Raw genomic sequence first — 13,936 nt, 5'->3', positions numbered from 1 at the left:
ACAGAGACGATCTTGTTTGAAACCTCTTGAGAGGAAGTTGAACAAAAATGCAAGTGGTTCCTCTCACTCCAGTCCACAAAGTCACGTATCAGACTCATGTACTCGTCTTCATTCACTTTGGTTAGTTTCGAAGACGACTTGTCATTTTGAATTCAAATTAAAAACAGGACTTTTATGCTATTATATGACTTAAAACCACACCTGGGTAAAGTGCGGCCCGGGGGCCCCATGTGACCCTTTGACTGTATTCATGCGGCCCTCAAGAGGTCAGAGTAAAACATAGACATTATTTCCGTCAGCTTACAATTTAATATTGTGTTTTTTATTGTATTAACTCTAAATATATGTATATTTGTTTTTCATTTCTGATTTTTTTGGTTTTACTTTTATGAAAATTTCTTGCCCATCGAAATGATTGACATCATATTTAGAGAAATAAGTTATTTTCCCATCAGTTTCATTTACATGAAAGGTTTATAAAAGTGTTTTACATAGCCAGGTTTATTTTATGCTGACATTTCTTTCTTTACTATTCTTACTTGCTTTGTTTTTTCAAAGTTTTTCTGTCATATTTTAGCTCTTCGCTCCTCTCCTCTGGATTGACGGCCCCTCACAACAGTCACAGTATATCATGTGGCCCCAGAGGAAATTTAATTGCCCACCCCTGCTTTAAACTATGACAATATGATGTTAATGTTTTTAAACAGTTTCCGTAGAAGCTTCACACCTGATGAAGCCGACAGGAAGTTGACGCAGAACATCCTCTCGATGTTATCGTCTAGTTCCAGGAATCGTAGGCGAGAAGCTGCTGATGGTGAAGAGATTGACATCATGAAGTCGCAGCAGAGTCGACTCTCACTCACAGACGAAGACATGGCTGCACTGATCCTGCTGCTGGTGGCGTTCTTCTCCAACAACATCCTCGCTGAGATCCTCAAGAGAGAAGGAAAGTCTCATCACTTCTTCCTGAACAAACCAGCTGATGACGTCTGCTTGATCTCAAGATGGATCGGTGAGGAGAAGGAACTTCTGTGGAACTCTTCACAGCATCATAACTCCAGTCTTCAGAGAAGAGCTTCTTATAAAATAAAGCCTCTGAAGGTTTCAGACTCGGGTCAGTACCAAGAACAGTGCTGGACCCAGAACAACGTGACGCACGAGAAGAACTTCACTCTCCTGGTTTGTGGCAGAAGAAAGATGAGACGTCAGTCCTTGAGACCTTATGTTGGACAGACACTGGAGCTGAACTGTGACGGTGTGGGACCAAACCAGAGTGTCCAGTGGTTTTCACGTCATTTCAACCACAGAACAAGAAATTTTAAATCAGCTTTATCATCATCTTCAATGTACAAACTACAGCAAGTGAAGAACAAACCATCTCTTCTGGTAACGTTTAACAGAAGATCTGGTCCGGTCTATTATTACTGTCTGGAGAAGAACCATCAGAGCTGTGAACTACTGAAGGAGTTTAATGTTAATTTACAATCAAATCAAATTCACAGGTGGGTGGGAGAGAGTCTGGAGCTGAACTGCTCTGACATCAGTGGAAACAAACCACACGTGTGGAGGATTAGTTCAGTGATGAAAGATGAAGTGATTAACAACTACACTCTGATGTTTCCATCACTGACCTTGAACCACACAGGTGCATACCTCTGTGATCGCAGTGGTCAGTATGATAGTTACTACCTGTTTGTGTGTCCTGAGTCTGACCCGCCTGCTGATGTGTTCTTCACTGGAGGAGAGAACGTGACTCTACAGTGTGACTGGAAACAGCCTGATAAGATCTTCTGGTTCATGAAGACAAACAGAACTGAAGGAAGACAATTACGTGTATTAAAACAAGGACAAGAAGACGGAATCTTTCTCTCCAACACGAGCCTGGTGATCACTAACATCTCTCTGGAACACAGCGGAGAGTTCTGGTGTGTGGTTAGGAAAGACAAACGTTGTGTGTTCAGATCTAAGACCCTTGTAATGTTCGGAGAGCCAGAGGTTGATCACCATCTAGTGCGGTCTGTGATGCTCAGTGTCGTGATCTTCATGATGTTTGTTGTTGTTGTTGTTGTTGTTGTTGTTGTTGTTGTTGTGGTCCAGAGGAGCAGGAGTAGAGAGCAGCTCCCAGCACCTGTGGAGGAAGTGGAGATGTTGGAAGTGTCTCCAGCATCAGCAGATGTTCAGCCAGAGACTCTCTGAGGCGTCAACATGATCCACGAGTGTTTGGATGAATCTTTCTTTGACTGTTTGTTTGTAATCATTGTGACTCTTGTTTCCTCTTCAGTGTCAATAAAGTTCAACTATTGACCTCCAATAAAAGACTCCAGTTTTCTTTGTGTAGAGATGAAGTCGATGAGTTTACGTCACATATTATTCTGACTTTTTTCTTCCTTTTTTCCTTCTTTCTGCTCCTCAGTCTTTTTCTCACTGATGTCTCTTCTCTTTTCAAATATTTTCTCCAGAAAACAAGGTCAATAATCTTTTTAATCTCCTTCCTGATCTCATCACCGACTGCTTCAATAATGATGTGTTTGACACGAGAACACAGTGTTTCTAAATGTCTCTCATCTTTCTGGAAATTCTACACTTGAAAATTCAAGGATTTTGTATGCTTTAATTTTGTTACGTGTTCTGTTATTTTGAAAAACTTTAACCGGAAGTTGAACTTTCCTCGAGTGTCAAAAGGCAGAAAAGTTGACATTTACGAGCAGAAACTCTTGGTAACATGAGAGATAAAGATGTTCCAGAGAATCCAGTGTCGACGCTTGATAAGGAGAACAAAGTGGTTCTTTAATGTATTTGTAACATCTTTACCTTTCCATTTCCATTATTATTTGTTATATTTTAATTTAAATTATTTAATATTTGTAATATTTAATTTCAATAAAATGTCAACACAAAACACCGTTTATTCTTCAAATTACTGTGTGGATCCAGATGGAAATTTGAAAGTTTCACGTCTCATTAACAACTAATGATCTTTTTTGAGTGATTTCAATTGAATAATTGAATATTTATTTGATATTAATGTTTAAGTGTACTGTGGGGATTTTGTGTTCCGATGAACCGAACCCTACCCAGTCTCGTATGTGGAGGTGGAAAATGAAGGACAGACACATGGATGAGTTTAAGAAAAATTCTCGTTTAGTGAATTATGCAGAAGACAGAGACAAACTTACTTGAACACGGCGCTAGCAACAGAGAGATCTATCAACAGAGAGATCTATCAACAGAGAGATCTATCAACAGAGAGATCTATCAACAGAGAGATCTATCAACAGAGAGATCTATCGCAGACGTCTTCGAATGTCAGAACGCAAAGATCCCACAAAATGGTGGATCTTTTATAGTAGAATATTCAGGTTAACGCCTCTAGTCAATTGTACATGTAGGATTGGTCAGTAACTGTAAACACTTTCTTTCTAAGATTGCCGCCGCACGTGGTCGTCGTTGAAATTTACCAAAGGTCTTCTAGAGAGAATCTGTTAGCGACTCGCTGGCCTGTTGTGTCTTTCAGTGTGAGTTCTCAAACAGGTGTCCACAGACTTGCTGGGAATCTGGGATTGTTAAATCTTTCTCAGTGTCTGAAGGCTTAATTTGAACTGTGCCTGTGAACCTGAGTTGTTGCAGTGAATGGATGCAATGCAATGATTATTTAATATGAATTAAATATGCAAGATTATCAGTTAATCAAGTGACTATTTGAAATGTGTGTTAAATCTAGATGATTGATTACAGTAAAGTTGTCATTTCCTTATATTTGTGAGAAAGCAACAGAGCAACAGATTCATTTAATGAATACAGTTATACATTATGAGCATTTCTCTTTAATCAAAAAAAAAAAAAAATATTCCAAATTTTGTTAAAATAGATATTGATATAGATCCAGTATCCACTTCTTTAAAAAACCTCTTTAGTGAGGTACAAAGGAAGTAGCAGCCCCGTTTTCGGCGACCATCGATGTCGGCTCTTCATGTGAGGTGTTGTTGACGTACTCCCCCGTCAACAGAGATGAACAGCATCGCGTTCTTTGGACAAAACAGAAACAATACATCTTTAAATCATACTTGATGTTCATAATTTACTCATACTACTTCATGTAGACAAAATTAACCCCTTCCTATTTACTACCTAAGTCACAGAGATAGTCAAACACAGTCGTAATTTATTCTCAAGCTGTTTTCTAAACCAACATGTGTATTCCAAACTTGGTAGATCTGTGGATGTCTGTTAAAGTTTGTCATGTGTTTTATATGAATAAACCTTGAAGTTAGCAGAGAGTTCAAATTATTAGCATGTTTTGACTTCATGGAGAAGAGAGAGAAACAGAGGTTGGGGTTCGAGGGAATTCTTTCATTCTCTCACACACACAGGGAGCAGGTTGTAGCAGTTTTAATTAATATTCACCTCAAAGAGATTTCCTCTTGGTCTATAGTTGTTTGGTTTATTCAACTAGAGAGAAGAATATTTATTGTTCTCTTAAATTTCTTTTAATTTATCTCTTAATCTATTATTTTTTCTTTGACCTTCCCTCTTACATTATTTTAGTCTCTAGTTTTACTATTTTCACTATTTAAGTCTAATTGGCCAAAGAACAATATATAATAATAATAATAATAATAATCTCTATTTATATAGCGCAATTTCACTCACATCAAGATGGAATGGTTGAGTATAGTCTATATAGTCTAGTCTCTATAGTATAGTCTATATAGTCTAGTCTCTATAGTATAGTCTCTATAATCATAGCTCTGAGTGGAGCAATCAGAGTATGTTATTCTGGGATTAACTGTTTACTGTTACATCTTAGACTCAGAAAGATATCATGTCTCTAACAGGCTAGATTTGTCTGCTTTTTTCGTCAAATCACAAACAAATTCTCACACCCATGCACTCCAGCCAGTGGCCAATAGGGAGCTATGATAGGACCCTAGAACTATCATCATCTCTCTATTTTTAGAGAAGCTCTTTCAAGTCTTTAAGTTGATCTTAATTAGCTGTATCTGGAGCTCAATAAGAGAACTTTGTTAAACTATTTTATTTGTTATGAATTCTTAGAAATCATTGATGTGAGTAAACCACTCATAATAAGATTTACCATTAAGTTAAAAACAGAGTAACGTTTCTTATTTTTCTTCCCTGTCAGGAGCTTTAACTTGTCACCAGTAGTAATAGTTACTTTTCTCTTAAAAAGAGGAGGTCAATAAATGAATAATAATATTGATAATATTAATAATAATGCTAAAAATAAAAGGTAAAGAAGCAATTAGCAAAATAAATAATTAAATGAAAATATGAAAGAGGAAGAATCTAAAAATCTAAATTAAGAACCAGAACTTTTATTAACTTATTAAAATATTATAAAATCCGAGATCAATAAAACAAATAGTAAGTTTAGATATTAATAATAAAAACAATAAAATTAAAATCAAATGGAATAATTGGAAAATAATAAATGCAATTAGATCTAATAAAATAATAATACTAATATAAACTAATTAATTAAACATTTTCAAGTCAAAACAATAGTCAATTAACAACTTATTATTTATTTATTATTATTTAATTAACTTCCTAATTAGTTGCATATATATATATATATAGCACAATTGACAATTGACAGAGGAATAAGAGTGACTGTCTAAAGACCAAATACAACATATAACTTAATATTCTAATTTACAATAATTAAAAAAAATAAGAATCCAATCCCTAATTTACTAAAAATAATAAAACAATAGTACATTTATGACTTATTGTTAAAATAATAAAATGTAATTCTATTTTATGTAATTTCAATGTAATAATTGAACATTTAAGATAACAAAATAAACATGAATACTGATCTAACTAGATACATTTAATTGATTACATTTAATTGATTCAATTAATTAATAATTAAATAATTACACCAATTGAGTCAGAACAAAAGTTAATTAAGAAGTAAAGAAAGAGAAAGACCAGCAGGGGGCAGCACAGCAAACACAACACCAAAGATCAGAAATTGAGAGTAGAAGAAGAGACAAAAACAGGAACTAGATATCAACAAACGTACACACGTGCAAGCAGTCAATGACACACTTGTTTCAGATAAGCAGAATTAGAGAAAACACCAAAAGTTAAATGCAATGTGACCAATTGTGAGTTGATCAATTGAAAATGTGAAATAGGAAGAGAGGATGGTCAAGATCATTACTACATACAGCAGTGAGCCAACAATCAATGTTAATTGTGTTATTGTTATTGAACACTGCAGAAGAAGGAGAAAATTGAAAGTTGAGTTTTTTAGTTTTTTTTTTGTTAAACCAATTATACCACTAATTAACTGTATGTATACATATATACCTTAATTAAGAAACAGGAATACTAGTTAAATAACTATTGTCAACAAAGAATGTTACCTAATAAAGAGAAAAGATAACTATACCAAACCCAATCCAAATACTTAAAAGAAAAAAAATAAAGGGAAAAAAATTTAAGGAAAATTGAAAACAATAATACTGATAACAAGAAATAATAGAAATCAATAAAAATAGAAATGACAACAATTGATAAAGGTACGAGAAAACGTAATAAGTTAACAATTAAATTACACATTAAATTTAAATATTGTTATATTCTTTCATAAACAGACAGTCTAGAGAATATAATTCAAGATGACGTAAGAATGTGTGCGTTTAGAGAAGACATGAATACAATGGGAGGGTCGGTGAGGAAAAGAGCGAAGTCTTAAAAGTCCAACCTCCAAGTGAAACCACTCCCACCAACAAGGAAACTCTCTTTCGGAGCTCAGTCGGCCTTGCAGCAGCTGAAAAGAAAACGTCTGCCAAGAAGCAGTTCTTATCAGCAAGAGATAGTGTCCAAAGACACACGAACATGGACTCTCAGCTGAGTCACACAAAGTCAAGAGATCTCACACAAAGAATATCACAAATGAATGACAATTTTTAAAAGTACCGCAGGGAGAAAATTCTCCAAAGATAAAATACAGACACAGACAATTTTAACAAAAAGACTGACAATACGACGACAACAGTATTTTACTAAAACAGGAGAGAGACACACTATGCTACATGGAACGAGACTCTAACCAGCCTGTCGTGTCTAAAGTTTCGAAGTCTTTATCGCGAGAGCCTCTCGATTGCTCAGTTAGCTTCCAAACACCCTGGATAGGAGACCCCTCAACTATTACATCTATTTCAACCCCCGTCCAACTCTAAACTGATCACCAATGAGACTTTATCCATCACCGTGATTGTTCGGAAAAATTAACTAGCCCTGACTATACTGCCAAATACCTGTGGAGCCCCTCAACACAGAAACACAATGAGATCTAACTGGCCTACACACCGGCTGGCAGAGCAGGATATTGGGAGAGACCCTTAAAATCCCAAATATCCCCAAATTTATGATGGCTACTTGGCTTACCGAAAAAGTACATCTACCATAATCAATCAAGTATCCTAACTAGTTTAGAAATCTGTAAAAACGTCAGATGCCCCGTAGAGGGAGCCGGTTATACTTCCACCCCTACTCTGAATCCCAGGGGTTACCAGGTCATGTAACCCCATCTCCTCTGGCAATCAATTCAACTTAAATTCTAATCAAACTTTTTCTTCAAAACTTCAACCCGGGACACGATAATGTTGTCTACACTTGAAACAACAACAAACAACAACTGACCATACAATACCCCAAAAACCGAGGATCAGCTTGAGAAAGCACTATTGAGGAATATAATCTAAATTTGTGACAGAACCAGAGACTTACGTTTATTCTTCCAGGCAACCTAAACTAAAAATTATATGTAAGCTTTAACTATCAGCTCAGAGTTCGTCTCGGAATCGAACAGGCCTTCAAACCACCAGACCAGCAGACCACGCCAAGGGTCACGGCACCAAGTTGTGGTGAATTTGTGTTCGTGTGTGTGCGTGTGTGGGTGTTAGAGTGTGTGTGTGCGTGTGTGTGTGTGTGTGTGTGGGTTGTACAGGTAGATCCAGCCGAGAAACCTGAGGTCACTTGAGTTTATGTTTGTTCAGACATGTTTTATTTGCAGTCACGTGGAGAAAACAACAACCTGGCACGACCCTCGTCTGGCTCAGCTCCAGTCTGCGGCCCAGCATCCCGGGACCCCCGTCCACTCACACTCCCTCAGCAACCCGGCCGCCCCCACCTCCCCACAGAGCATCAACCCGGAGACAGGTACCCGTCAAACCCACTCCGTCCTCCCATGATGCTTCACTTCCGAGTCAGCAGCTCGACCGGCTCTCGAACCTTGAACCTGTTAGACTTGTGGTGGTTTCTAGTCATTACAAGTTCAAACCAAGATGTCGGATCTTTAGATGCACTTTTGTCGATAACATGTTGTTGTAAAGAGAATTATTTTAACCTTTAAAGACAAACTATGATTCAGATGTTGATGGTTTTCATTGATGGACAAGTTCACGACGATTAATGTTCAATATTAAGATACAAACATGAAATCGATGATTTTAAAAGATCTAAAACACAGATTAAAATATATTATTATTATAACGACTAATGTATTTTTGTAAACAGAGTCATTTTTCACGTATTAAACCCAATGTGTTTACATTAAATGGTGTAAAATTGCTCTCAAAACTTAAAACAAATGCAAAAAACAATGAGAATAAATTAATATATTGATGATTTGCAGCAAAGAAAGTAAAAATAAACTATTTTATTTGTGCTGTATTGATTATTACTGCATGTAATGTGTTTTATTTTGTGTAAAAAAAAACAAAAAGAGATTGACTCTAAATTCTTTTTTTTTTTTAAATAAAAAGTATTATGATGATTTTTTTTGCAACTGATGGCATTAGGTTAGTTAAGTGTAGCAATATTAATTACAATTATATCTTAATCCATTTTAAATCATAAACGTTGAAACAAACTAAGTTTAAATATTACTTTTCTTTCAGTGTATTTTGAAAAATCAGGAGCTATTTCTACTATTAAAGAAATCAGAGTAAAGTAGTGAAAAACTTTCAGAAAAACTTTCAGAAATGCAAAGAAAATAGAATTGAAATCAGTCTTTTTCTATACAGAACCAGAGTAAAAGTCCAGAAAACTAGATTTAATTCTGTTTACCATCTTTAGTTTTGAATAAAGAGATAAATAATGACTCATAAGTTTCCCCTGCTATGCTAATCTTTAGCATCTTAGCTTGAAACCACAACTAACTTCCTGCTCATTTCTCATGACTGTGACCAAAAGAGCGACATGTTTGTTTTTTGTTAGTTAACATTAGCAAACATTAGCAAACATTAGCAAACATAGGCAAACATTAGCAAACATTAGTAAACATTAGCAAACATTAGTAAACATTAGTAAACATTAGCAAACATTAGTAAACGTTAGCAAACATTATTAAACATTAACAAACATTAGCAAACACAAGTAAACATTAGCAAACATTAGTGAACATTAGCAAAAATTAGCAAACATTAGCAAACATTAGTGAAAATTAGCAAACATTAGCAAACATAAGCAAATATTAGCAAACAATAGCAATCTTTATTAAACATAAAAAACATTAGCAAACATTATTAAACATAAGCAAACATTAGCAAACATTATTAAACATAAGCAAACATTAGCAAACATTATTAAACATAAGCAAACATTAGCTAACATTAGTGAACATTAGCAAAAATTAGCAAACATTAGCAAACATTAGTGAAAATTAGCAAACATTAGCAAACATAAGCAAATATTAGCAAACAATAGCAATCTTTATTAAACATAAAAAACATTAGCAAACATTATTAAACATAAGCAAACATTAGTCAACATTAGTGAACATTAGCAAGAATTAGCAAACATTAGCAAACATTAGTGAAAATTAGCAAACATTAGCAAACATAAGCAAATATTAGCAAACAATAGCAATCTTTATTAAACATAAAAAACATTAGCAAACATTATTAAACATAAGCAAACATTAGCAAACATTATTAAACATAAGCAAACATTAGCAAACACAAGTGAACATTAGCAAACATTAGTGAAAATTAGCAAACATTAGCAAACATAAGCAAACATTAGCAAACAATAGCAATCTTTATTAAACATAAGAAAACATTAGCAAACATTATTAAACATAAGCAAACATTAGCAAACATAAGTGAACATTAGCAAACATTAGTGAAAATTAGCAAACATTAGCAAACATAAGCAAACATTAGCAAACAATAGCAATCTTTATTAAACATAAGCAAACATTATTAAACATAAGCAATAATTAGCAAACATAAGTGAAGATTAGCAAACATTAGCAAACATAAGTGAACATTAGCAAACATTAGTAAACATTAGCAAACATTAGCAAACATTATTGAACATTAGCAAACTTTAGCGAAATTAGCCAACATTAGCAAATATTAGCCTTGTAGCTAAAGTGTAAAATATCAATTGAAATGACAAAGCGGTGAATTGTCCATCTCTAAATACGTCAACATCGAGCACGTTAACACGTCCTCTCAGCTAGCATCGCGCAGAAACGCTAAAGAAAGGCGCGCTAGCTTCTTGATCTTGAACTCAAACGTCCAGTTCTTTCATGGCTTCCTCACTGTGTACTTTCACTGACACTCAGGTCCTCTGCCTGAAGGCTGGGAGCAGGCGGTGTCCGCGGACGGAGAGGTGTTCTACATCGATCACATAAATAAGAACACCTCATGGGTCGACCCGCGTCTAGGTAGCATCAAATTTGTGTCTACAGACTTGACAATCACACGTTGCTCAGCCATCGCTAGAACAACGCAGATCTCAAATGTTGTTCTTCTGTTGTTGTTATTTTTTTGTGGAGGTTTTTGTGTTGTTGTTTTCTTTGTGTGTTTTATAATGTTGGCATTTTGTTTGTGTGTTTGTGTTGTAGCCCAGAAGTTGAACCCGGGGCTGCTCAACATGGCCATGCAGCAGCGACAAGACAAGGAGCGGCTGAGGTGCAAACAACAGATGCAGCTTCCACCACAGGTCAGAGGTCAATGTGACCTTCAGACTCTTCAAACTTGAGTTTTTAAATTAAATTAAATTAAATTAAATTAAATTAAATTAAATTAAATTAAATTAAATTAAATTAAATTAAATTAAATTAAATTGTATTCATTTTTTTTATTTTATTTTAATCTTTCACAGGTCAGAGGTTAACGTGACAAATAGACTCTTAAAACTTGTGTTTAAAATGTTATTTTATTTTATTTTACTCCACCACAGGTCAGAGGTCAGTGTGACCTTTAGAATATTCCAACTTATGTTTTTTATTTTATTTTATTCCTACATAGGTCAGAGGTCAACTTGACCTTTAGACTCTTCCAACTCTTGTTTAAAATTTTAATTTATTTTATTTTATTCCTCCACAGGTCAGAGGTCAACGTGACAAATTGACTCTTCAAACTTGTGTTTAAAATTGAATTTCATTTAATTTCATTTAATTTAAAAACGTCCCCTTAAACCACATTTTATTCATTATAATTATTATTTCTTAATGTATTCAATCTTTACTTCATTTATTTACTTCCATGTCATTCAATTTAAATGATTTGAATGTATTTGATTATTTATTCTAAGCAATTTAATCAATCTTCAAGTGAATAATTTACACATTTGATTTGTGTTTAAACATAAAAAACATGTGTTCAGGTAGGAGAAGCTAAAACTCCTTAACAAAACACAGAGCATTCTTCAAGTTATTTGTGGACCCAGATGGACATTGACCTGTTTCTAGTTTCATGATCAACTAAAAGAAGAATTTCAATCTATTCTTGAGTGATTTTAAGACACAAACTATCACGTCCTCTCCTGGACAAGATGGTCTAAGACTCTTAAAGGATTTGATTCCACGGGTCTGCAGGACTCAGGGGTGAGGAACCAGATTCCCGGTGGGATGGATCACGACAGGAACACGCAGGCTCACGTTCCCTCTCTGGACGTCAGAATCCGGAGCCAGAACCACGAACCCACGCTGAACGGGTGAGCCCCGGGACCCGGGTCACGAGACGTAACAGAGTTGACGGTTGTTGTGTGTCCAGAGCTCACTCTCGTAACGAGAGCACCGACAGCGGTCTGAGCGTCAGCAGTTTGCCGCGCACGTCCGACCACATGCTGAGCTCCGTGGAGCACATGGACACCGGTAATGACCACTGACTCCTGCAGATCCTCAATGGAGGCTCGTGACATCAAAACAAAGGGTTTTGCAGTAGAAGCGACGATTTGGTAGAGATCTGCTGTGTGGCCACTAGATGTCGCTGTAGCTGCAGCGCAACTAGACTGAACCGCTGATTCATTAAAATAAAAGAATATCATCGGAATATTTAATGATTGAATTTAACATTTTAAATGTTGAAACTTTGATATACTTTTTTATTTAAAGGTGCTTTTTAAGCTTTTTATATTTATTTTGAATAATTGACATATTGAAAGCTTAAATATGTATTTTCTTTCAATAATGTTATTAGAATATTCGTTTATTTTAAAATTAAATTCGATTTGTACAGACAGTTTGATGATCTTCAAATATAAAGTGCACTACAAACAAAATGTTGAATTATTATTATTATATTATTAATCTAATTACAATAATTCTGATATTTTTTAATAATAGTCATTTATTTTACGATTGGAAATGAATGAAATGTTGATTCAATCGTGAAATGAAACTTAAACAAAACAAATAATTAAATTAAATAAAAACAAATTAAGATTTCAAGATTTAAATGATTAAAAAATGTTTTTTAAAGTATTAAATGCTTTTATGTATTTTCCTCTCGTATGTTCCGTCAGTAAAGACTCATTAAAGACTCATTTAAGACATTAAACTAACACTTGAGTGCTTTTACTTTTACATTTCACAAACTCAAATATTAACTTTTGCTTTAGCAGAAACATGACAGGCGGCCATTTTAGTTTTTGCTAGAGATTTCTGGGAGATGTAGTTTTGAGGCCTGTTCCGAGGTTCAACTTAAGTAAGGCCAAGAATGGAAAAATGTTAAGTTTAAATGTTTATAGATATATTTATAAATGGTATAATAATGTCGAATTAAGAATTAATTTAGATTGTTTTTATATATTTTGTTCAAATATTATAAATAAATAAAACCTTTCGATATAGAAACGATTTAACTCAATTATTCATATCAATAATTCAATAAATAGTTGTTACTACCATAAAATATTTGTCTGAAGAGTTCTTCTGACTGACCACCCGATGTCGCAGTAGAGCAACCGAAACACAAGCGATCCATTAAGAAATCAATAACAACGAACATCATGGTGGACTTTCATCTAAAAAAAAAGAATATTTTCTGCTTCTTTTTGATCATTTGTTTTCTCTCCAGGCGACACCAACGAGTCGTCCATGGCCCTGCAGGACTCCATGCCGGTGCTGCCCATGTCCGAGGGCGACGAACTGATGCCCTGCATCCCCGAAGGCCTGAGCTCGGACCTCCTGATGGACATGGAGACGGTGCTGTCCGGGTCTCACATGGACAGAGACAGCCTGCTCACTTGGCTATAGACGGACGGTGATGGACTCCTGACACTGAACGAGCCAAGTAATCCAAAACACTAACGACGGAGCATTTATATCTATTTTTCAAATCTACTCTTAAAATCAAGGGTTACAATCAAACTCTACGACGACACTCACCACTTCTAATCCTCTTCTAAAGATGCTTATTTAGTCCCAGACTTTTACAGACCATTATATTATGCAGTATTAAAACTTCTGTGTGGAAGAAAAAAACCAGCAGTGCCTTGTAGAAATAGAAGACGAAGAGGAAACAACGATACTAGTGTCGTCGCTCGGACCAAAAAACGAAAACAACAAAAAAAGCTGCAGCAGTATTAGAAGAAAAGCTTTAAGCCTCACTATTGTTACTTTTGACTTATAATGATGAATTAAAAACACTAAACATCAGCG

General features: G+C 35.0%; 1 protein-coding gene across 1 annotated transcript; it reads left to right on the top strand.

Annotated features, from left to right (window-relative positions):
* Positions 1 to 6,535: 6,535 nt before the first annotated feature.
* LOC148065851 (transcriptional coactivator YAP1-like) lies at positions 6,536 to 13,936 on the top strand. Its single transcript, XM_087808093.1, has 8 exons — positions 6,536 to 6,554; positions 7,850 to 7,904; positions 8,054 to 8,199; positions 10,613 to 10,714; positions 10,895 to 10,992; positions 11,870 to 11,988; positions 12,048 to 12,148; positions 13,353 to 13,936. The coding sequence occupies exons 1-8, from the start codon at positions 6,536 to 6,538 to the stop codon at positions 13,529 to 13,531; spliced, it is 819 nt and encodes a 272-aa protein (XP_087664219.1). The 3' UTR covers positions 13,532 to 13,936.

This window comes from Callionymus lyra, chromosome 14 (genome assembly GCF_982586985.1).
Source record: "Callionymus lyra chromosome 14, fCalLyr1.hap1.1, whole genome shotgun sequence".
Taxonomy (NCBI): Eukaryota; Metazoa; Chordata; class Actinopteri; order Syngnathiformes; family Callionymidae; genus Callionymus; species Callionymus lyra.
This window is presented reverse-complemented; position numbering and strand designations above follow the sequence as displayed.

Excerpts from the sequence above, each read along its gene's own strand:
- LOC148065851 (XM_087808093.1), top strand. Across the intron at positions 10,715-10,894 it reads ATGGGTCGACCCGCGTCTAG|CCCAGAAGTTGAACCCGGGG; the intron begins GTAGCATCAAAT and ends TTTGTGTTGTAG. Across the intron at positions 10,993-11,869 it reads AGATGCAGCTTCCACCACAG|GACTCAGGGGTGAGGAACCA; the intron begins GTCAGAGGTCAA and ends ACGGGTCTGCAG.